The sequence below is a fragment of the Typopeltis vanoorti genome, chromosome 21, assembly GCF_054136105.1.
Source record: "Typopeltis vanoorti isolate ZY-2024b chromosome 21, IOZ_Tvanoo_1.0, whole genome shotgun sequence".
NCBI lineage: Eukaryota > Metazoa > Arthropoda > Arachnida > Uropygi > Thelyphonidae > Typopeltis > Typopeltis vanoorti.
Genome location: NC_143569.1, coordinates 100,853,005 through 100,880,024, shown reverse-complemented (window position 1 = coordinate 100,880,024; position 27,020 = coordinate 100,853,005). Strand labels below are relative to the sequence as shown.

Genomic DNA, 27,020 nt, shown 5'->3' with positions numbered 1-27,020 from the left:
GCACAGTATAATACAAATATTAGGGGTACTAAGGGGAGAAATAACTTAAGTATTAGTAAATTTTTTGGTGATATCTCGAGCATAGATAATAGTAGAACATAGATGAGAGGAAATTACTAGTTAGAATAAAAATCGTAAATTGGGACACAACACCATTTACATCATATAATTATAGCTTTGAAACAGATTTTTTTTCTTGGCATCCCATCATATGCATTTTTCCAGATGCACAATACCTCAATATAGATCCTTGGTATCCCATGATCTTTCAACTGTCTTAAAGTAAAAATCTGACTGACTATCTTTATTTGGTCCAAACCAGTATGTTCTTCTCCAAGCTTTTCCCTTCCATGATTTTTCTTAGCCTTTTCTCAAGTTTTATTTCCTTTTTATAAGATGGGTACTATCAGAGTAGAGTTAATCTCAGTGGTATGATCACTAAAATAGAATAGGAGAGGAAAGTTTAGTAAAACAAGTGTTTTTTGACAGGATAGTAGAAAAAAGATGCAGAGGAAGACCAAGATCTAGATCATAGATTCCTAAAGTGGGCGGTACCCCCCCCAGTGGGCGCTGAAGCCTTCTGGGGGGGGAGGAGATCTATAGTGGGATCAGAAGCATTTGGGGGCGTTCAGGTAGTCTAGCGGTCGGTGGCTCTTTATAGAAGAAATTAATAATATATATTTAAAAATTAATTATTTTCGTGATTTTGTGATTAGATAATCATTTAAAATTTAAATATTGCATTTTAATTCATCTTATGAATGTCGACAGTACAGTATTGAGTATTTGAAATATGGTTTTATTCAGTCTCCTATGAACCAATTATTAACCATGTGCTTGATTTGCCAAAAAGTATTTTCAAATGAAGCAATAAAGTCTTCTAGGCTACAAGAGCATTTGACTAAAATGCATGCTGACAAAAAGGATAAAGATTTGTCCTATTTTCAAGTACTAGAAGAAAAATATTTTAAATGTCTAACTATATCAAAACTTTTTACGTCGTCCATAAACAAGATAATGACGGATTACAAGCTTCTTATAATATTTCATTATTAAATATTGTGGGGGGGCATTACAAAATTTATGTCTTGCAAAGTGGGCAGTTGCCTCAAAAAGTTTGGGAATCTATGATCTAGATGAATGAATACAGTAAAAACTACCTCAGAAGAGAGAAATATAAGATCTGATAATATTGGAGTCTTGACAGATTAATTTAGACAAAAATTGTCAGTAGGAAATTAGTAATGATGTAACTTTTTCATGTAGTACTATGCTGTACATTCCCTTGAGGGTAGATGTAAGGAATTTGATTATGATGATATTTATCTTCTATATGAATGCTTACCAAAGCATTCTTATGAATTTTTTTAGCTACTTTTACGCACATTAAAGAAACTTACCAGTAAATTATATTCTTGTTTAGTCTTTTATTCAAGTGTAAGCAAACAAAATTTTCACATGAAGCATCTTCACAAGTAGACATATATAGAGGCTGATGGCTTCACATCAATTTCCTTAGTACCGTCACACACAAACTTTATTAGCTTAAGCTTGGATAAAGGATTAAACAAGAATATAATTTCTTGTCAAGGTTACAAAGTGAAAAACGTTTTACTTCTACACGCACAAACTTGCTTTCTTACATTTTTCTCTGTATTTTCTCATAGCACCTGGTAACTTACTTGCTAGGAACTTTTGATAAGCTTTCTTTTTTTCCAAGACTATCTCTCTAACTTCCTGAGCCGAAACGAGTACTGGTTTTTCTATACTTGCATACAACTTCACCATATATCTCTCTCTCTCTGCTGAAACAGTGAGAATTTTTTTCACAATCTACCACTGAGTCTCCATGGTCCATAGGCATAGGTAAGTCTCGTGGTTCTTGTTTTCAAACTCTTATTTTTTCTTGAATATTTCTATATTTGAATTTGTAGTTTACCTCTAAATGCTACTGATAAAAAAACTTTGATTCTTTTTTAAAACTTTCTTACGCATTTTTCAATATGACGTTTCATCCTGCACAAAACTAAATGGTGGTTACTTTCTATTTCATATCCCCTGTATATGCACTTCTGTCCTGAACCAGAGTAAAATTATCACTACCAACAATACATAGTTAATGACACTTTTCTAATTTCTGGTGCCTTCTCTCTCTCTCTCTCTCTGAATTTATATACATATTTATATTGAAACATGGTGTTACTTCATGTCTCAAACAGAAATCCAGTAGGTGCTTACTGTTATTATTAACTTTGCTCTTTGCTCCCAATTTCCACAAAATATCTATATTTGTTATTAGTTTTCTGCCTTGCTGTTTAGATTTCAGCGAAGAATCAACTTTTTTCTTTATGTCAACAGTTCTCTCTCTCTCTCTAATGAAACAGATTTCTTTCTTAGTAGAACACGGTAGAACTTTCTGTGGGACCATAGATACAAAATATGTCTTATTGTCCAATTGCTCATTTTGGTGTTTGCCCACATCACTCTACTTGATCCCATTTTGATGTTTATCCATCGCCACTCAATATTGTCTGCAAATTCAAGAAGATTATATTCACTTTCATTGTTGAATACTGTTGTTTGTTAATTAAAAAAATCTCATCTGTTTTTGTGTTCTTTGTTTTGATAACACCAACAGTGTCAGCACAGTGTTTCTCTAATTCTTCTGGCATTTCTCCTCCTTTTTCCATTGTTCCTTCTAAGTTGATGGTGCTCATCATGAGTTCTGCTGAAATTACTTGAAGTTTGTTCTTGTAGCTGACTTTTGACTGCTCTTGTTTCCTGATGAAAAGTTGTGTGTGTGGGGAGGGAGTTAACCAAATGATGCTTCAGCCAACATGAAATTCCATCGTATTCTACTGTAATTTTATTTTGGTTTAAGTCAGTAAGAATATAATAATTTGGTCAGTCAATTCCCAAATTGCCAGCCCATTCTCATTCATTCATTCATTATCCAGGTGTATCATGATAATCTGAGGATTTGGACATAGGTCAGAAGTTCTGATTGGTTCTCTACATTGCTAAGGCTATGTGGAGGTCTCTTCCCAGTTATCTAGCCTTGATAATTAAGTGACTCTTGGTGTAGAACAGTTTGTCTAAAACTAAGTAGAAAGACTTCATATTGTCATTAAATGCAATAATTAGTGATCTTTGCATTCGAATTTTTTCTCTTTTTTTAAAAATTAAAAAAAAATTGCAATTTTCTTTACTTTATTATGAATCAGATGGTGTATATAATAGTCAAAAATGCCATTAAATCTGATTACAAGCAAATGTATAATACAAAAATTCATATTGCACATAAATGTTGGATTTTGTAATGATATACATATTCAGAATTGACTGCTACAAGCAGCCACTTCAGGTTGTTCTTGGATTTTTGAAATGCACTTTTTTTTTTTTTTTTTTAAATGGTTTCAAAACAAAAGATTATAGTTCCACATCTCTCTCTTTCTCGGTTTCATTTGAAAGTGAGTTACTGGTCTAATACAGAAGTGGAAGGTTTTTTTTCCCCTTTGAAAAACAGGTAAACCATCTGGAAGAACAGACAATAAAATATTGCCTCATAGCCTTATTTGCTTTGGCCATAATTCCAAACAAACAATGACACACACACACACTCTCTCTCCCCCCCCCCCTCCTTTACATCATTTGTAACTTAATTTTATCTTCAAGTCATTGATTTAAAACTTACTTAACCATCAGGCTTCATTTCTAAGAAAAATATAAGTTGTTTGACTCTGTAGAATTTTATATTACTTTATGCATTCTATCAAGTGGAAGGTCTTGTATATGTTTTGTATATTTTAATGTTTTCAGTGGATGAGAATGAATCAGAATCTGAAGAATTTACAGTGAGAGATGGCTATATACATTATGGATCTACCGTAAAATTAGTATGTTCTGTCACAGGCATGGCTCTTCCTAGACTGGTATGTAATATTTCCTTATGTATGCATATTTTAAACAGTAGGTATTAAATATTTACTTTATTTTATACCTTTATGTTTGATATAAAGAATATCAAATTTGGCAAGCAGCCAAATGTTCTCCCATTATAAAATGTTCTCCCTTTGGCACTACTTGATAAGAAATATACAAAGAAAAGAAAAGGAAAGATTTTTTTTATTTTTCATGCATTGGAAAAAATTTTAATGGTCCTTACAGAACTGTGCATGGTATACCTTGCTTGAAAATAGTTTTGGAAGTTGTTTTTTTTTCTTTCAGAATCATCCATCCAAAATAAATAAATAAATACATGTGTATATATATATTTATTTATTCATCGCAAAATTAACTCCAGTATCTCGTACAGAAATGAAAAACCCACTTATGAGTCTGGAATGTGACATAACACCAAGAAGACAGAATATATGCAAGGAGATGACCAAACTGATGACACGCTTACAATAGATGGTGTGGAGCTGAACAAATGCACCCAGTTCAGATACCTAGGATCGAGTATTAGCGCCAATGGCAATACAACAACAGATGCTAAAGCCTGAGCCAACATTGCCTGGAAATGAGAATGCTGAGATGGATAGCATCGCACCGATAACAGAGAAGATGCAAGAGACATGCCTTAGATGGTACATGCTATGCAGCAATGAAGACTGTGGCAAAATCAGCCATGAGGCTTAATGTCAATGGCCAACAACCAAGAGACCAACCAAAGACACGCTCCTAACAAAAGATGTGCACAGCAAATATCAACAGTACAATTGCCCAAAACTGTGCAAAATGGAGGAAGCAGTGCACACAAGTGGACCCTGCCTTAAAGCAGGGTAAATGCTAGGAAGAAGTGACTTGTATATGTGAGGAGGGGGGGGGGGGGTATCTAGAAAGTTCTGATACACACCTAGTAGTATGTTTCTGTCCTTTCTTGTGGTTAAATCAGTTGCTTTAATTTAATATAATTTTTGTCTAGGTGTTTATCAGAACTTTTCAGATCCTTCGCCCACCTTGTATATATTAAAAATATTTTCAGTAGTAATCATCACTCCATTCCTTTATCTGTGATGGTTCCTTTGTCACTACTTTATTATAGTTCTATGTACAAAAAAAATATTTGCTTAGTATCATGGGATGCTATGTAAAAAAAGTGCTTCTGTTTTAATTATTTGAGAATGAGAATTCAAAGAAGTTAACAATAATTTTTTAATTGTATGCCCTAAGCATAATTTCATATGTGAGATGCTAACCTTTAGTTCTTATGATCCATTGGCAGTTCTTGAAACATAATATCTATGTAACGAAATGATTCAGATATCAACAGTACTTTTTTGAAGTTATATTTCCTGAGATATGGAAGGTTTTGACTTCATAATATGAAAAGTATTCATGAATAAAGATTCTTTTTACTAAAAAAATTAATTTTTAATATTTTTATTTTTATATTATATAATTTTTTAAATATTTTAATATTTAATTTTTAATTTTACAATAAGCACATGCCTAGTTAAGGATGAACAACTGTGAACACTACTTTACATAACATCAATGCTTGTTAAACAGTTTTTCATTCCTACAAAACTACAGATACTTCTGAAATACAGTTGAGAAAAACAGCCTGTCGCTTTTGGATGTAAAGATGAGAGTTCATATCCCAAGGATGAAGAAATTCTAGGCAATTACAAAAGAGATTATTGAGCTATTTGCCTCAAAAAGATTGTCAGATTTTTTTCTCCCCTTTCTATCTTACTTAAATACATACCAGTCTGACAGCATGAAATTTATGGATATCATAAGAATAGCCACTTACATCCTGGCATTAAAACTAAAATAATAATAGACTCTTGAAATTTCATGGAAATTCAAGAGTGGAAATAAAATGTTGCACTTTACTTAGTTTACTATACAATTGCATTAATCCCTTTCTAAGTAAACTTTTTTTCTGTGCACATAGACACTTCTTTCAGTATTTCTGCCACTGCTCAAATTACCTTTCAAACGCAATGTGTGGTATGTTTTTTAATTGATCAGTATCATCAAATAATTTAAACTTCAAGAATCTTAAGTTGAGGAAAAGAAAAAAATTGCATGAAATTTCTTGGAGAATAAAGAATATCACTTTACTGAACTGCTATAATCAGTCAAAAATTACAGCATAGTTATATAGCTGTTTTTCAGCATTTCAACCTCTGGATATTTTATAACTTTTGTATATAGAATGTGATTAATGGTTTGATCATTCATCACATTAATTGCTAATTGAAACCTATTCAAAATACACTATGTATTTGTTATGGAAGAAAACAGTGAGTATTGTTTATCATCCTTTCATCTTTAAAATGATAGAACCATAAAATGATAGATTGATCTAATCATTGAATACTATTTCTATTAATTCAGTGTTTTTAGTTGCTCTTAAAAATTTTTATGCTAATTATGCACAGTATTGTTCCTGATTTGTGAATGCAATGTCTAGGCAGATAGACACTAACCTTTAGATGCCAGCAATAAATGAAGCAGTTCAATGTAATTGTATTCAGCTCTTATATACAAATTAAGAAAATGAAACAGAAATTATTTAAATGAATATAATTTTAAAAATTAATTGCTTCATTTAAGTATTGATTTCTGTATAATTAATACTCAAAATTAATAAAATTAATTTTTGAGTATTATTATTACACAGGTATCCATGGAGTCAAAAGACTCATGGCAGAGATCATTTATTCACACACACTAGCCATCATTCACACAATATCTCTCATACTTCTCCTTAAATTCATTCACTGATGAAGCATCCACAACTTCCTCTGGCAACCCTTTCCAACTATTCACCATCCTCCAAGCAAAAAACCTCAGTACTCCAGATGTGGCCTTATATAGAGGAATAATAACCTCTCTATCCCTGCTTGTTAGTGTTAAATAACCACGTAATCTGATGTGCTGTTTTGATTACCTTCGTAATATGTCCTCTAAACTTCAACTCCCTGTCCACAATCACACCCAAATTCCTTATAAGTTTTTTCCTGGAGTTCAGTTTCATCAACATAATACACAGCTTCTGATCTCTTCCCAAAGTACATCATCTTATACTTGGCCATGTTTAACTGGTAGCCATTAATCTTTGTCCATACTGCTAGTCTGTCTAAGTCTTCCTACAAGAATCCAAATTACCAGATTCCTATCCATCTCCATTTGCTCCAGTTTATACAATAGAGTTCTATGTGGAATCTTGTCAAATGCTTTTGCAAAATCTAGCAATATCACTAAGCAGCCATTTCCTTTATCCAAATCCATTATTACTTGATTATAAAAAGTAAGCAAATTATTACTAAGGCAAGACCTACCCTTCACAAAATCATGTTGTCTCACATAGAGTATAATATTCATATCTACCTAGTCCAGAATTCTGTCTTTCACCAATTTCTCCAATACCTTAACCTTAATGGAATGGAGCTCCTAAGAGCTCCCCTCAAAATTCTTGGCTCAATCCAATGTATTGAGCCAAGAATTTTGATTGATTGATTGATTGATGACTCATCTCTTACCAACTTACTCCTCCCACTTTTGCACAGGTGTTTGGTTTCTGCAATTTGTGTACTCTATAAATATTTCCATGGCAAATGTCATCTGAAATAGCATCAATAATTCTCCAACACAGTACTAAGCTTGTTGGAACATGTGCAGCTGCCACCCAATTATCCCTTCACAGTACACTTTGAAACCCACAGAACAAAATTTTTCCTCCTCCTTCATTCCTACTACTGTCATAATATGGACGTCTTCTTCTCCCTGATGTATTTCCTAAGGAATACAATATACAGGCTTTTAAATCAAATGTGAACAAGTTTCTCCTTTCCCCAACCCACTACCCTTTACAGTACTAATGTTCTATAGGGGTTGATCAACCAACCTCTCATGTATGGGCTCAACATAAATAAATAAAACACTACTCCTGAGATGCTAATTGGCTTATAATTTACTACATTTGTCATAGAGCCTCTTTTATGCAAAGGGACTACCTTGCTCTCAGAGGAGCTGATAATTCTCTTTTCCTCACAGGATATATGATAATCCTCACAGGAGCTGATGGTGGGAGTAACAGCACCAAATCAAATAGTTGAATTAGTGAGTGAGCATTCTACAAGGTGTACCATCTAGGTTGTGAAATGCAGTGCCATGTAACAATGATGGATGGAAGAATAGAGGGGATTTGCTTAAAATATTGCAGAATCTCAATATGAACACAGCCATGGAATTAGATGGCATATCGATCCATATGTTATGAAAATGTGCATCTACATGCCATCTAATCCCATGCATATTGAGATTCTGCAATATTTTAAGCAAATCCTCTCTATTCTTCCATCCATCATTGTCACATGGCACTGCATTTCACCACCTAGATGGTACACCTTGTAGAATGCTCGTTCACTAATTCTATTTGGTTTGGTGCTGTTACCTCCCACCATCAGCACTTTTTTGTAGTCATCCTTCCATAGTCATTCTTCCTTTTACTTGTCACATATAGTGAAAGAACTCTTTAGGATTTCTTTTGACCTAATCTCTCTTTCTCTCTTGTGTCTTTCACAAGCTTTGGCCTTCCTTACTATACTAGTCACCCTTTGCCCAGATCACTCTTATTTTATATAGTTTTATGTTATTTTATGAAGAGGAATTAAAACTATAGCTGTAATTCATTTTTTGTCATCCCTTATTCTGTGTATGCCATTGTACACATTGTACACACACAGCACATGCATCATATGCATGTGCTGTGTGTGTGTGTGTGTTTATATATATATATATATATATATATATATATATATATATTATTATTTATTTTTTAGATAATACGTAAAGTTGACAAACAGACAGCATTATTGGATGCTGATGATCCAGTATCCCAACTTCATAAATGTGCCTTTTATATGAAAGATACAGAAAGAATGTATTTGTGTCTTTCACAAGAACGAATTATACAATTTCAGGTAAATACGACATTATAAGTATTATAATTTGAAAATTTTTTTGAAGAATATATAATGGAAGTGAAATAAATACTTTTCTTTTGCATAGAAAATTTTGTCATTATGGCTATTTCCTTTTTCAAGTTTCATTTTATTTTATTTTTTATGTGAGTTCCATCAATGAAAGTTGTAAACACGCTAATATAAGGATAAGATAATCTAGAATAAAAGTATGTTTAGAGATGAGACATGGTACTTCATGGTTGAACACTAAGCATTGAAAAATCATCTACCAGATATAGACATTCAGAGACAATTTTGCTGCAGTGGAATATGAACCTACAGATTGTTGGTTGTAGAGTAGAGATGCTATAGTTGCATTTGGTATGGGAAGTAAGGTGTCCTGAATATATGAATAAGGGAACTAATTGTGTGTGTGTGTGTGGGTGGTTCAGAGTGCAGGGATCTGAATCCTGCACTCTGAACCACATTCAGTTTCCTGTTTAATCTGAATTAAACAGGAAACTGAATTTAGAGAGTTCATTCTTTAGCGTAGGAGAATGGTGAATTAGGTTTGCAGAAACTAGAGAATAACCTAGAAATATTTTGCTGCTGACTTCATTATGGCTTATTGTTTACTACCATCAACATGAAAAATACATTTAGGAATACAAGAAGTGTTCAAATTATAAAATTCTTAGACAATTGCAAAATTGTGTTATAGCAGTATCAAGTGGGGAGAAGAATAAGCCTGTGAACAGTGAGACTTTATTGTTGTGTATGTGACAAATCCAAATTTACTTCAGCACACCAGAAATGGTAGAGTAGCAGTATTTCAGTGTTAACATGATATCCCTTCATGTCACATAAATGTCAATGATAAGATGTATCAGCATGTAGAATATTTTTGAAAGAGCAAGTAGTACTTTTTTTTTTTTTTTGGAAAGGATGAATACTTTAGCCCACCTGCACATTTTTCTTCTTTCCCAGAAGATGAGCTATTTTTGGACAGTAATGAGATATTTATTGCATTATCCAATTCAGGAATCCTAGGACTGCAGATATATAATTAGCATAACTAAGTGCATGAAGTTATTTACATCTATAATTCTCAAAATATTGCTTTAAAAGTAATTATTGCTAAGTTTCCAGCCATGTAATAACATTGCCATTATCAAAGCAACAAAAAGTCCCTTGAATGGCAACCATTGTCAGTCACTGTGGTATGGATGTTTGTAAATTTTTCTAGGTAGAGATGGTTTTCATCCATTAAGACAACACCATGCTTATTGGACCTGAGGTAGCTTGACATACTATGTTTGCTCTCTAGAGAAGGGTTTCCATATCATCTGACCTTATCTCCATCCACAATACCAGCTTACTCTAAGGTTATACACTTTTGTAAATAGATGAAATGATAACATCATTGTATATCTTGAGTAAAGAATATAGTAATCACCACAAAAATCTCTTTCCAGAATACTCTTTGAAAAGGATAATAATATCTGGTACCTTTTTTTATGTGACTCCACCCATGAAAAGTTGGAAATTTTTGTATGTTAGTACCTTGGGTAGGCTAAGGATTTTTTTTTTTTCTTTTTAAGCTTCAATTCAGCGACATGAACTTATTTAAGTTAAGGGATATTATATCCCATATTGTTTCTTAGCCAAATAAGATACTCAAAGAGTTTCATGCCGAATATAAAAACTATATAAAGTTCAGCGATTCCAAGCGTAAGCAAATACCTGGATAGAGCAGCAACTGACCCTTGAAGGTAGTGCAAGCTGAGGCAACTCATAGAAAGGGTGGAGCAAGCTCCGATCACTATTCTTGATATTTACCCATAATGTGAACTTAACTCCTAGGAGCTGTATTATTGTTCAACATTATGAGAGAAGGTCACTACCCAGACCGGTTTCGACCTTTTTTTGAGGTCTTATCAGTGAGTAGGTAGACCAAGTTAATACCAAGTTTGTAGCGAACAGAACTTGCATCCCTTCTATGAGAATTGCCAAGAGGTGTCCTATTAAATTACTAATTATAAATTATAATTATTATTATGATTATAACTAATTATAAATAAATATCAAGAATAGTGATCGGAACTTGCTCCACCCTTTCTATGAGTTGCCTCAGCTTGCACTACCTTCAAGGGTCAGTTGCTGCTCTATCCAGGTATTTGCATACGCTTGGAATCGCCGAACTTTATATAGTTTCTATATTTGGCATGAAACTCTTTGAGTTTCTTATTCGGCTAAGAAACAACATGCGATATAATATCCCTTAACTTAAATAAGTTCATGTCGCCGAATCAAAGCCTTTGGCTCTTCATTATAATTAGTAATTTAATAGGATGCCTCTTGGCAATTCTCATAGAAGGGATGCAAGTTCTGTTCACTACAAACTTGGTATTAACTTGGTCTACCTATACACTGATGAGACCTCAAAAAAAGGGTCGAAACTGGTGTGGGTAGTGACCTTCTCTCATAATGTTGAACAATAATACAGCTCCTAGGAGTTAAGTTCATATTATGGGTAAATATCAAGAATAGTGATCGGAGCTTGCTTACCCTTTCTATGAGTTGCCTCAGCTTGCATTACCTTCAAGGGTCAGTTGCTGCTCTATCCAGGTATTTGCTTACGCTTGGAATCGCCGAACTTTATATAGTTTCTATATTTGGCATGAAACTGTTTGAGTTTCTTATTCGGCTAAGAAACAATATGCGATATAATATCCCTTAACTTAAATAAATTAACTTTTTAATTTTGTTTTATTTTATTTATTTATGTTTAAAATGTTTGGAAACCCCATTCCAGAGACCAAACATGGAACTTCTTTTAAGACACTTATAAACAAGACAGTGGTTTCACACTGGGCAATGAAATTCATCTCCTATTTAAAGCTGATCACAAACATTCATGCTATGCAGAATTCAAACCTTTATCCACTTGGTTGGAAAATGGATTTATTAACCACTCAGCCAACCAGACCAGTAATCAAACATTTGTAAGCATCCTGCTGAAATGTAACATGAGCAAATCACAGAAAATTGCTGTTAATCTTCAGTTTCATTTATGAATTTATCCACAGATGAAAAGTAAGAAAAGCAAAACAATAAGAAATAAAAATAATCCCCCCCCCCACTCCCGCACATATAGACAGGAGATTACAAACCACTAGCATATTAGTGCATTGTATGTTTTAAGAATGGAACCTATTGATGTCCTTGGGGAACACTTAGTGCAAAAAATTTCTGGAGAATAGAAATATTTAGAATGAAACAGGAAAAGATTTGATGAGTTCATAGTTGTATTGGAAGTAGATATTCAGCTCTTGCTTGTATTGTTATAGGCTTAGCAGAAAGAGATATATGGATACTGTTTCAGTGGAATGTCAACCATAGAAGTCTTTTGTTAAAAAAGACATAAAGAAGAAACAAACTCTGTGAGATAGTGAAAGCGATCGTGGTCATCAGTTATCCAAATTGTTCTCTTCCAGACAACATCAAGGATGGCTTTTGAGAGTTTTTTGGTGCACCATCATAAAATATGAAAAGAGTATTCTAAGTTTGAGTGTATCTAGGATTTGTACAGAGTAAGCAACTGGACAGATGAGAGAGAATATCTTAATTACAAAATGACAAGTTTTTTGGAAGCTGAGAAGACTGTTGATCTGATGTGTTGATGTTAGAAAAAGCCGGGTTTAAAAATGTCAGCTAAAGAAGTAAGATCTGATCTTTTCAAGGAACTGGATATAATTGAATGTAAGGAAAGAAGAGAATTTAGATCTTTCTGCAAGAAAGAAGTTAGGTGCATGTGCTTTGGTAGCATCAACCCATTGGAACAGTTTGTCAAGCAAGCCTCTTTGCCAGAAGTCCTGGAAATGTCAAGAGCAATTGGACATTTTCCAAACTTTTCTGTGACATGCGTCTAACATGCTAGATCTATTATGGATCTAATGATGGAAACTGTATTGATAGTCATCATTGATTAGCTGATAGCACTTAAGGTTATGAAGAAATTGACTGTTATTAGTTTGCTGTTGGCAGCATATTATTATTATTATCTGAGACCTCCAGGGAGTCAAGGACTCATAGAGAGAGGCTATAAATGACCCAAACCAGCTGTCATACCTTCTCTTAAATTCATCCACACTAGATGCACTCACTTCCCCTAAAGGCAAATTATTCCACTCACTCACTGCTATGTGAGAGAAAAACCTAGCTTTTACCCCTTTCTTGACTGTGAACAAACTTAACTTCCATGGATGTCTCTGTATTCTATCTCCACCTTCCATATAACGAATAATTTCATCAGATGATGATATCCTATAACACCCATTCAAAATTTTATAAACTTCTATCATATCACCCCTCTTTTTCCTGTTAACCATAGTCTGTAATCCACATACTCACAATCTGTCCTCATAATCTAAATCCTATAATCCATGTATAATCTTTGTAACTCTTCTTTGCACCCTTTCCACAGCTTCTTAACCCCCTTGGAACCCAGGAGACCAAATCTCTGCACAATAATCCAAGTGTGGTTTTATCAAGGTCTTATAAAGAGTCGAAATGACTTTCTTATCCTTACATGTCAAGGTTTGCTTCACATATCACATTCACATTTGACGTCCGTAGACACTGTATGGTCACTGCCGTACCTCACATGGTATTGCAACGATGTCTTATTCTAGAATAAATGGTAGGGTCGCAGATTCCCTTTCCACATGAAGTTTGTAGGACAATCACAAACATCCATGCCCACAGCGGGATTTCAACCCGCAGCCTCTTGGCTGGAGAGCGGACACGCTAACCACTCAGCCAACCAGGCTGGCAGGTTTGCTTCAACATCACAATTATCCTCTGAGTTGTATTTGCAACTTTTGCTATGTGACCTTTGAACTTCAAATTCCTATCCACCATTACACCAAGATACCTTGCCTCATCAGTTTCTTGTAACATAACCTCGCTAATATAATATGCCACTGGAAATCGCATCATGCCAAAGTGCATAACGTTACACTTACTAACATTAAACTGACCTCCAATCACCTTAAATCTGGCAGATTCACACCCACTGTATACCACTTTTTGATATCTGTCAACCATCCCCTTATCCAAGTCAGTTTATCTTCCAATCCCATATTCTCAGTTTATGCAATAGCCTTTCGTGTGATATCCTATCAAATGCCTTAGAAAAATGCAACATTATCATAGTGTATCCATTCTTTTTATCGAACTCAACCATAACATTGTTATAAAATATGAGCAGATTGCTAAAATATGACTTCCTTGAGTAAACCCATGCTGTTCCTTGCAGAGTATAGCTTCTTTGTCTACCCATTTCTGTATGCGAGTTCAGAAATGGGTATACTGATGAGTCAGTAGCTATGCACATCAGTTTTTGCACCACCCTTGTATAATGAAACTATCATACATTCTTTCCATTCCTGTGGTATCATTCCTCAGCTTAGACTCAAGTTATACAAACATGTGAAAAGCCTAGCCAATTTGGCTGAACATTCCTTTAGCAAATGTGCTGATATTCCATCTGTACCTATAGACAAATTCTTATCCAGGTTATGCAACAGCTGTTCAACCTCGTTTTCATGCACCTCTAACTCTTCATCCATTGTAGTAGTAGCACTGTGCACCATGTTACATACTCCTGGTTGATATATCTTAGCAAAGTGAGCACTCATTAATTGAACAATCTCAATAGCTTCTGTCACTAGAGTACCATCTGCATTCAGTAAAGTTATTCTTCCACATTCATTCTTTCTTTTGCTTGCAGCATAATGATAAAATTCTTTTGGATTGTGTTTAGTTTGCATCAATTTCTTTTCATAATCTGATTTAGCTTTCTGCCCAATACTTGTTATTTTTTTTCTGTCCTGAGCCTTATATATTTCATAACTCCTCTCACTCTTATTCTCACAACATTCTTTCCACATCATCTTCTTGTGGATCTCTTGCTCAATAAGGTTGCACATTCATTCCACTCCCAAAGTATTTATTCTTCGAACACTAGGTCCACATTCAGATACCTCATTTAAACACTTTTTCAAAGAATCTCTTGCATTGGTGATATTTCTCACATTCAGTAACTGATGCCATGGGACCAAGGATAATATTCTCCTAAGTTGATCATAATTTCCAGCTTTGTAGTTCAGCATGTAACCTGTTCTAATGGGAACATCAATACAAGTAGATACTTCCCAAGAAAGCACATATTAGAAAACACAAAATAGCCATATTCTTAACATAGAGACCCCTTCTGACACTATGAACAAATCCAACACTCTTTGTCCTTGGGTTCCTTATTTCACATGTTGCTTGAGAAAGTTATTTTGCAACAGTTCAGTAAATTCCGCTTCATTCTTATCATGAGATTTCTCTTCTACCCAATCAATGTTTGGAAAATTAAAGTCCACCATAACGATCACTTGTTTAGTACCCATATGGCTAAATTGGTAATACATTTCTTCTTCAGCTGCAACTGAGCTGCTAGGTCTATAGCAACACTCTACCATAGATTTCATTCTGTTGGCTCCACTTCACACCAGATAGCCACAAACTCACCACTACATGGGACATTGTTATCAACATTCTTTTCTTCTGTTTCTACACTAACTGGACTTAGTCATCTGATATCATTAGTAGTACTCCTCCTCCTATCATTAGTAGTACTTCCTAAAAATAGTATACTCATTGCACTTGATTCCAGTTACCATATCTGATTCTAATAGCCAGGTTTCACTAATGGCAACAATTTAGGCGACGTTTTATTCAATAAAGCAATGAACTCAACCCCTTTGTTTGTGATGCTCATGGCATTTGTGTATAGACATAATAAATTACCACGTAGCCTATTCTCATAATTCGATGGTCAATCTATTTGGCCTTGTTATAGAACTTTCTCTTTTCCCTCCCCAGACATACGAGGGTGGTTCCAAGTGGTTCCATAAATTTCCGGCCTGACTAACTTTTAGAGGTGATAGAAAGGAAACAACTGTGTCACTTTACAACATAATGTTCCTTTACTTCAACATGCTTTTCACATCTTTGAATTAACATTTCTATGCCCTTGAAAAACTAGTCTGTTCTTTTGTCTGCAAAATGGTATAAAACTGCATCTTTCACCTCAATGTCATCTGCAGATTTTCTTCCTCAAAGGTCTTCAGTTTCAAGAAGAGGGGTAGTAGTCACTGGATACTAGATCTGGGCTATAGGATGGGTGTTCGATCTCCTGGAAACCACAGTCCTTCATTGCAGCCTTTGCCTCCAGTCCATTGTCGTGAAGCAGGTGAACACTGTGACTCAACATTCTCGTGTCTTCTCCTTTATGGCATTGCACAGTTTACACAGCGGTGAAGCATAATATTCTGCATTCATGGTGGTATTCCTTTCCTTGAAGTCAGTCAAGGGAATTCCCTGGAAATCCCAAAAGATTATTGCCATGATCTTCTTGGTGGACTGAGTGATCCTGGCTTTTCTCGGCAGTGCTTCACCTGGTTTGCACCACTCCATGGACTCCCTTTTGGAAAGAGGATCATAATAAATGACCATGGTTTCATCCTCAGTGACAATGGATTACAGCACTTCTCTCTGAATTCTTTGGGAAAGCTCTAAAAACTTGCAGGCACGGGTCACATTCACATCATGCTCCTTCTGAATTGAAGAGAGAAGTTGGGGCACCCACCTTGCACTGACTTTTGTCATGTGAAGCTTCTCGTGAATGATGTGAAAGACAATTGTTATAGAATGCCTCAATCTTCTGAGATTGAGGTTTTGTTGAGAAGCTTCAACAAAGAGACATTTCCCTCACTCATCACTTCCAGAGGCTAACCATCATGAAGATCATCATTGATGCTCTCTTTTTTTAGGCGAAACCGTTTAGCTTGTTCCTTCATGGTGGAATATGAAAGAGAGGTTTCCCTATAAACACCATCCAATCACTGTTTGATAGCACTTGGAGACAGCAAGGTACTCAATTTTTAACATTACAGCCACTTAGCATGCCATGTGTTAGTCAAATGAGTGTCTCCAACCGATACAGGTATTGAATTGAAACTGGTATACTGAAATCCCTATAAATGGTGCTAGATGTCATGTGCGGTGTTTTAACTTGCCGCAAATTTTGTATGTCAGGCCGGAAACTTACTTCATACTCAAAAGGTCCAAACCAAAGCATATTTTTCCACTCCTTTGCCAGATATATAACCATGTTTGAATCCATTCATATCTTTACATGTTTGCATACCATAACTGAACTTTCATACACATTTTTCTCATTTCTCCCTTGGTGATCTAGTTTCCCTGACTCTCTGCATTAGTTCTCATACTAATGAGTAATTTTCCCAAGCTCCTGATGCCGAATGAATTCAAGTGTAAGCCATCCCTCTTATACAAGTTTTTCTGCCATTAAATACACTCCGCACATCTAAAAAAAACTTGCATCCGTTTCTTCTACACAGTCGGTCTGTACATGAAATCATTTGCTATCATTGCCCTCCTTCTTAACTTGGTATTGTCATATCTGGGTAGCAAACCTACAATTTTTACTCTCTGACATTTCTTTCTCACTTCTTCTAACAGATCTTTCATATCCTCTCTTATACTATATTTGTTGCCACTTAAATTATTAGTGCCTACTAGAACTACCATCTCTTTTACTTCTTTTTTGTTTTTCAATTATGTTTGTCATATAGTTGAGTATCTGTTCCAGCTTGGTCAGTGGAATTTGAAAAAGGAAGCCAGTCATAGTTGCGAACAGTAAAGTCACCAAGGAAGATGATCTCATTGTTTGGGCAGTTGCACTTTGCGATTTAGTTGAGTTGTAGAAGCAGCAAATGAATGTTATAAATTAGGACATGAAATTCTGAGCCATAGGCCTAAAGGGAAAAAAAAAAAAGAAAGAAAGAAGAGGATTCTAGATTTGCCATTTTCTCTGGTATGGAATGTCTGATCATGAATACGAGAAATTAGATAATTATTAAGAGAAAGGATATTTGTTAATTAGAAAGTTATGTACAGTTGAACTTCGTTGTAATGAGCATGGAAATAGCAAGATCACAGTTGTAATGAGCAAAAGCCCATAATAATTTTAATTTATGCATATTATTATTATAACGGGCAACTCCAAGGAGTCCTTAGATTCATCGAAGGAAGCTCTAAACATCATGTCAACAACTATTCAGCTTCCACACAGCATCTATCATACCTTGCCTTGAACCCACTCACAGTCATAGCACCCACAACAGACTCTCGCAACTCATTCCACTCAACACCACTCTCCATGCAAATAACCTAGTTCTAACACCTTTGCTAACCACACTCTTGTCCAGTTTCCATGGATGGCCTCTAGTCCTCTCACCACCAGACCTGTTCTGAAAAATATCCTTATATTATCTTATAGAAACCCTCAGTAATTTGAATGTCTCAATCATATCACCCCTCTTCTGCCTATCAACCAATGTCTGCAACCCACAAATCTTCAACCTGTTCTCATAAGGTTCATTCCATAGACCTGCTATCATCTTGGTCACTCGCCTCTGGATCCTCTCTACCTCCTCCCCATCAAGAAGAAGCCCTGGTGCCCCAGATCTGAGCACAGTAGTCAAGATGGGTTCCTATCAAAGCTCGATACAGAGGAACAATAACTTGCTTGTCTCTGCTTGTCAACGTATTCTTCAGTAACCAAGTGATTTGATGAGCTGATTTAGCCACTTTTGCAATGTGCCCCCTCAACTTCAACTCCCTATCCACCAACACCCCCAAATCCCTGGCTTCATCAATCTCCTACAGTACAGTTCCACCAATGTGGCATACTGCTGCTAATCTTTTCACCCCAAAATGCATAACCTTACACTTTGCCACATTAAATTGACATCCATTCTCCTTAGCCCAGTCCCCCAATCTATCCAAATCATCTTGCAAAATTTTGACTTTATGGACATTCACTATTGCTCTACCCAACTTTGCATCATCAGCAAACAAATGAACAGTTCAGTCTGTTACCTATCAAGACTCCAACAATATTATTGACCTGATAATAGTGTTAAAATGACTAATTTAGAGGTTCATCAACTTTACTGCATCACAGGAACTGCTACTACTAAAGGAACAGGATAAGAAGAATAGCTTTGTAAGTACCTGTCCCTGTAATTTGAGACCTGAGAGAACTGGGGGGGGGGGAAGAAAGGAGATGAAGCTGACATTATTGTAAGATTTCAATTTCATACAAAGCAAAATTTTGCAATAACTGAACTCTTACAAAAGTTAACAATATGTAAGTCTCAAGAGTGATGAACTCTATACTTCATTACATACACCATAAATGCAAATCAACTACTATTATAGTGCCACTCATGAAAAAACTGAAAAGAAAAAAATGCTAAGTATGTTAATCATGGTTGCATGCCACATGTGCATATAGAATGATAAAACAATATAAGTTCCCATTCAAAAGCATAGAAAAAGGGAAAAGAGTAGGTAAAGAGAAAGAAGGTACATTTGGGGAGCGGGGGGGGGGAGTTCTACCTCATCATAGAATTCAGGGAAGAAGGATGAGAGGAGGGAATTATAGTACAGAGGTGGGCATAATGGTTGAAAAGGACAAGGTGTAAAGACATAGTGAATCAGCAGAATATTGCAAGTCTCTAAGATCATTATAGTAGAAAATAATTCCTAAAATAAAGAGCCCAAGGCTTCATTTTGGCGGTGCAAAATTGGTCCTTCTATTGGTCCAGAAGGACCAATTTTGCATCGCCAAAATGAAGCACCAATATATGGGTGCTTTTAGCATTCGTGCTTTTCCTATTAGGTTCAGCTAGGGCAACTCATAGTATGGTGGCGGTGTATTCCCGGAAGCTCTCTGGTCAATTTTTGCACAAAACTTTTATAGTTTTTGTATTCAACTTTGAAATGATGTTGGATTTAATATCCACTTAATCTAGAAATCGTTGGAACTGAACAAGTTAACAAATTTGCCGAAATAAGAGTATGTCATTAGTCATGATTCACAAGACTGGTAGATAATTTTGCTAATGAACTAAACAAAGCCTCCTCTATTTTTTTTTTTTTTTAATATAAAAACAGAGGATGGCTTTGTGTTAGTTCAACCAAGGCTGAAGTTTTCAAACAGGATTGCAAATATCTAGGCAATGAAGCAATGCTCCTGCTAAGAAAGAATATCCTTCCATTTCCTGCTGTAGTTTGGTAAGAACTCATATGAAGTGTTGGTGTTTAAAATATGTACAGGGTAGCCATATTTAAAGAGATGTTCAGAGTTCTGTAGTGAAAAATGTATTGGATGGAATTCACCCAAACTTGGTACAAGTACGCTCCGGAACATGGGCTTTGATTAACAGAAAAAAAACAAAAAGTACAAAATTCTGCCACCAGGGACAATTGGCACTAGAATAACGTGATATTTACATAATCTCACTGTTTCTACTGACGAGTTGGAAGATATAAGGAAGATCGAACAGATTGACATCATTCTGATAAGACTGAAGTGGTATGGTTCTCACCATACTAGAATGTGTGTTGCTGCCATGCTTCAAGAATTCCAGCATTTGAAGGATAGGAGGAAAGGTCCAATGACAATAAAAAATCTGTGTGTTAAGGCTTAAGTACTGGGAAAAACTCATGATAAAAGTTTAATAGAGTGAAACAGCACTAGGAAACGATTAAAAGTAGTATTTAATACTTCCAATATTTTATCTCAGTTAAAGAGACATTGTCAGGGAGTACAAAATGAGACTTGTAACACACACACACACACACACACAAAGGTAGCACAAAACTAACTAAAACATGCGAACAAAAGATTAAGAGTCCTAACTATGATTGCCCTCTATGAAACCTATTGGTGGCCTAGGATGTAAACTGGGTTCTCAAAGTATTAGTGTTTCCCATATTTTCAGAAATTTTATGCGACCATATTTATTTAAATTAGGCTGATTTTTAAGAGCATCAGCAGATTCTAAAAATAGTCTTTCTCTTCTGAATTTAATGTGATGGAGCATGATGGTCTTTTTCAAATTGATTCTGTGAGCTGTATCCAAAGCATGGTCAGTAAGGCCAGATTGAGCATAATCATGAGTGCAGATGTATTTTTTTTATGTTCTTCCATTCAGATGGTAGCTGATCTTCCTGTCTGTCCATAGTAGGTCAACTTGCAGGAACAAGGAACTCAAACATACGCTTGGAACTGAGAGGGGAGAAAGTTTGTCTTTAGTGGAGTGAATAAGGATAGCTAGTTTTAAGTGGGGTTTGAAAGTGGTGCAAAGATTGTATTTCTTTAAGATTCTGGATATTTTTTCTGATGTGCCTTGGACATAGGGAATGGTGATAGCATTACTGAAATGTTTCTGAGAAGGTCATGGATTAGGGGAATAATTGATTACTTTTTTGGTAATGTGGGAACTGTAACCATTAAATAAAAAAATGTGGCATATATCATTGAGTGCTGTTGTAAGCGAGGTCTCATTGGAACAAAAGTTATAAGCTCATTGGGATAGTGATCCCACCTTTCAACAATATGGTTTTTATTACACCATATTGTTGAAAGGTGGGATGATGAGAAAGTTTGTGAGTATATCTGCCTGTGTGAGTGGGTTTCCTATATACTGAAATGGACACGTTACCATTAGGTAGGTGAGTGTACCAAGGTGTCTAGAAAGGCCAGACTATTATTAGTTTCCTTTTCCATAGTAAATTGGATTCTAGGGTTGAAGGCTATTGACATGACATAGAAAAGCATCTAATGAGTCTGTACCATGAAACCAAATAGAAAAGATATCATCTACCAGATAGAAGGTTTGAGATCTTCCATAAAAGAATGGGCAGGAGGTGTTGAGAGGGAGACTCCATAGTGTACCCACTATCTGTTTATAAATTTTGTTCTTCCAAGAGAAGTAACTGGAATGGATAGCAGAGGAAAAGAGGTCAGTGATATCCAGGAGAAAAAAATTTTTTTTAAGCAATAAGGTGTCATTTAAGGGAATGTTAGTAAACAATGAGGTGATATCAAAACTCACTAAGATATCAGTATCATTCGCAATTATATTTTCAATGGAGCTTTTAAAATAGGAAGAATTTTTTATGTGTGATGTCGTATGACCAGTAATGGATGCAAGAGATTTTGTTAACTGTTTGGATAATTTATAGCATGGAGAATCAATGGTATTTGCTATGGGTCATAGGGGGAATTTAGGTTTAAGAATCTTAGGTAAGCCATATATCTGGGGGGGGGGAACTCTTTTAATTGCTTGATTTGCGATTTTGTGGGATTAATGGGAAGAGTAGATTTTTTACATCGAAAGTTGTTAGTGAGTGGAATGCATTGTGGAATGCCTGAGTGCATTGTGAGTGCAGGTAGTGTAAATAACTTCAAAGTTCATTTATGATAGACATGTTGCCTGCTGAATTGGCCTCCCATGATGAGTCTTTTGACTTTATAGAGATTACCAAATAATAAGAAGAAGAATCTAAAGGTCTGTAGTTGGAGCAGTCTCTAAGAATGATATCCATTTTCTTGTTGTATTCATTGGCATTGAGGATAACGGTAGCACTTCCCTCGTCAGATCTAGTAATGACTATGCTGTTATCTTTACATAGTTTATTAAGAACATTAAGCTGGCAGGGCAATAGATTTCTTTTTGGAGGCAAAGATCTAAAAAGTGAACTGGAGACGTATGGCATAATGTTATTAGCGATATAGAGTTTCTTGTTCCTGCAAGTTGGCCTACAGGACTATGGGCAGACAGGAAGATCGGCTACCATCTGAGTGGAAAAACATAAAAAAATACATCTGCAGTCATGACTGTGGTCAATCTGACCTTGCTGACCATGCTTTGGATACAGCTCACAGAATCGGTTGGAAAAAGACCATCATGCTCCATCACAGTAAATTCAGAAGAGAAAGACTATTTTTAGAATCTGCTGCTGCTCTTAAAAATCAGCCTAATTTAAATCGGTTGAGTCTTTGTCCTAGATGAGTCTTTGACTCCATGAGGTCTTGTTTAATAATAATAATAAAAATAAATATGGTTGCATAAAACTTCCGAAAATAATGGACAACACTAATACTTCGAGATCTCAGTTTACATCCTAGGCTACCAACAGGTGTCCATAGAGGGCACCCCACCTAGTTAGGACTAGTCTTTCATCTACATGTTTTACTTAGTTTTGTGCTGCCTTTGTGTGTATGTGTTACAAGTCTCATTTTGTACTCCCTGATGATGTCTCTGTAACTGAGACAAAATATTGAAGCACTAAATACTACTTTTAATAATTTCCTAGTGCTGTTTCACTTCATTAAACTTATATCATGACAATAACAAATCTTAGAAAATGATTTTATGATTTGAAAATAACTGATCTTTAGCAGTGAGCGTTATTCATTCCATGTTTGTTCATTCCACGACAGCAGTTTACGAAGCTGCAACTGTTGTCATGGAACACGGAATGAATAATGCACCAAATAATAATATTAAGAAGAAGAATCCAAATGTCTGTAGTTGGAGCCGTCTCTAAGAATGATATCCATTTTCTTGTTGTATTCACTGGCATTGAGGATAATGGTAACACTTCCCTCGTAGCACTTTAAGTAACAAGGGTCCAGCAGTGCTTGGGCAATATCAAGACAACAGGATATGCCATACTCAGCTGTGTGGAAAATCCTGCATGAAATGCTGAGGTTTTCTCCTACAAGATCTCCGATACTCAAGCTTTGCTTCATAGTGATACAGAAACTCGAATGCAGTTTTCCCTGACATCCTTAGCTCGAATGGAGGTAGATGATGCATGGTCGTGGAAGTTCTTGTTGAGTCACAAGGCACATTTTTATCTGAACAGTAGCGTTAACTGGCACACTTGCCAGTTAATACTAATGTTATATGGGCTGTGAATAAACCTCGTGTGGTCCATCAGACCCCTTTACACTCATTGAAAGTCAGCAGAGATGGTACAAGTCATTGGTCCTGTTGGACGAACATCTTTGAAAAAGTATAGACCGATAATAAATGATACAGTGAAACCACATCACATTGTTTATTATCGGTCAGTACTTTTTCAAAGATCTTTGCCTGACAAAACCAATGACTTGTACCATCTCTGCTGTTAGGTATCGAGAGATGCTATGCAACGTTGTTGTTACACAACTACAGCAGCAAAGATGCCTTGACTGTACCATATTCGTGCAGGATGGAGCACCACCTCACATTGGATTGTTGGTATAGCAAATGTTACAAAAACATTTCACAGAACACAGTGATTAGTCCTGCATTTCCCACAGCATGGCCACCTCATTTGCCTCGTTAATCCCTGTGACTTTTGGTTGTGGGACCATCTGAAACACATGGTATACGAAGGACATGTTCCTGATTTAGCAATCTTGAAAGATAGAATAACGCAGCATGTGAAGCAAATCAGTGCACGTTCCAATGTAGAAAATGTCATTCACAGAATGCAGTTCTTAGAACATCTGAAAGAAGGGCATTATTGAACAACCTCTGTAAGTTATACGAACATAAACGTTGATTTGTTGTCTCTTCTAGCCATTACTGTTTTATTAATTGCAAACCATGTGCTTATAGCACCAAATGTCTGCTGGCGGCAGAATTTTGTACTTTTTTATCTTCTGTAAATAAAAATCCCATGTTCTGGAGTGTACTTACACTAAATTTGATTGAATTTTGTCCAATACATTTTTTGCTACAGGACTCTGAACACCTCCCCTTTAATTATGGCCACCCTGTATTGTGTTGTAAACTGTAAATCAAGTAGTACTTCAGACACAGAACTTAAGTGTTCTGCATCTGAAGCTGCTAATAGAGTAGGTATTTGGATATTAAAGCACATATAAACAACTTTTAAGCAACTTGATAAAATTTAAGCTAATGCTTAACTTAATTATGTTTGAGCTATATGATTAACTTTATGTAAATACTTTACTTCATATATTTGTGAATGCAAGGTATTAATGTCAGTTGTGTTAATTAAAAAATATAATAGCCAGTAAGCTATTGTTGACTATTGTGATATTTGTAGTATTGTTTTGTTCTTGTTAAACTGTTGTTGTTAATCAACCTTGTATCATTCCTAAAGTCTGAGCAGTAACCTCACTGTTTACTGTTTGAGACACCCTCTTATTATATATAAATCACATGCCACATGCTGAGTTTGCTACCCATCCAGGTCTAACGAGATTTGAACATAACCTTTTGTGTAACATCTATTTAGTATAAGGAATTAGTAATGTTTTATGAAGGAGTATAGTTTAAATTTTATTGCTTTATTCAGGTGTAAAATTAATGCATTGTTATTATTTTTTTACAAGCACTATGTCAACTAGTAATTTATTATTTCTCTTAGGCAACACCATGTCCTAAAGAGCCTAATAAGGAAATGATTAATGATGGTGCTTCATGGACTATAATTAGCACTGATAGAGCAGAGTACACTTTTTATGAGGGAATGGGTCCAGTAAGATGCGCAGTTACTCCTGTTCCTGTTGTACATAGTTTGCATGTAAGTATAATAATATTTGGTAATACAAGAATGCCTGAAAGTTTTTGAAATTTTTCTTATATTTTATTTTAATTTGTGTCACAATAAATAATCTGTTTCGTGTATTACATAAGCATCTCTCATTGTCATCTGAGACAATCCTGCCACAACTCTCTTGCTACATGCTTTTTTATGGCAATCCTCCTGACAAAATTTTGTAAATCTATAATGGAGACCAAACATGGTCATTTTCAAGCCACTTCTGGCCTCTATGAAAACAGGACAGCAATGAAAAATCATTGCCCATATGTCATTCCTTATACATGACTTTCACAGACATCTATATGACAGTATGATTTGAATATACTGTGTGTAGGTTAAGAAGAAGAGAGACGCTATTCACTTATTCAACAGAGTGCTGGCAAGCCACCTTTTAGTTCTACACAGTATTCTAATCATCCATAGAAATCAAATTGTTCCTATAGTAACACAAGAACTGTTTACATATTATTATTATTATTATTCAGGTCTCCATGGAGTCAAAAGCCTCATCGCAGGAGATCCTTCCTAAGAAACAAAAAGTCTATCAAGACTCATCATGGGAGGTCCCTCCTAGGAAACACAAAGTCTATCATACCACTCCTTAAACTCATTGACTGCTCTCACCACTCTATCAGGTCGTGCATTCCATGGTTCAACCACCCTCCATGCAAAGAAACCACTCCTCACCCTGTTGCCCACAGTTTCCTTTCGTAACTTCCAGGGATGGCCCCTTGTTATCACTCCTTCCCGTTGTTCAACCAAGCAAAAGAACTCCCCAGTGTCAACCCTGTGACCACCTCTCAACAGTTTAAAAGTCTCAATCATATCACCTTTCCTTCTTCTATCCACCAAACTCTACAGTCCACATTCCCTCAGCTGATCCTCATAACTAACATTGTACAGTCCTGAAACCATCTTTGTTATCTGTCTCTTTGTACCCTTTCCACAGTTAATTTATCCCCTTCAAATCCTGGGGACCAAATCTGAGAACAGTAATCTAAGTGTGGTCTGATCAGAGTTTTATATAACGGAATGATAACTTTTTTATCTCTGCAGGTCAGTGTCCTTCTCATTATTACAGCAATCCTCTGTGTTACCTTCACCACCTTTGCAATATGTCCCCCTAAATTTCAGGTTTCTATCAATCATCAACCCCAAATCTCTTGTCTCTCCTACTTCCTCCAGTATAGCTCTTCCAATAGAGTATGCAGCGTCCCATTGATGTGTCCCAAACCTCAAGACCTTACATTTTGCCACATTAAACCAATACCCCCATTCATTTTCCCATCTATCTAGCTTATTCAAATCCTTTGCAGGGCTACCACATCTGCACTATTACTAATAACCCTTCCCAGCTTCAACTCCATCCAACTGCAAATGTAAATTAAAGATTGGCATTGTACTTGTAATTTAGTTAGTGTATTTTCCGGACATAGTAATACTAAGAATGAGATATGATTTGATTACTAGATGGTTTGATGTCTAAGGCAAACTTGTTATTAATTTCCTAACTCATAACTACCTGATTTACTCTTC

General features: G+C 35.6%; 1 protein-coding gene across 1 annotated transcript in view; it reads left to right on the top strand.

The window, feature by feature from the left end:
- LOC150095149 (uncharacterized) overlaps positions 1 to 27,020 on the top strand; it is a 206,381-nt gene that overhangs the window by 95,785 nt on the left and 83,576 nt on the right. Inside the window, exons 10-12 of the mRNA XM_090411207.1 lie at positions 3,820 to 3,932; positions 8,802 to 8,942; positions 25,308 to 25,463. Coding sequence (XP_090267333.1) covers positions 3,820 to 3,932; positions 8,802 to 8,942; positions 25,308 to 25,463 — 410 coding nt within the window. The remainder of the gene's footprint in view (positions 1 to 3,819; positions 3,933 to 8,801; positions 8,943 to 25,307; positions 25,464 to 27,020) is intronic.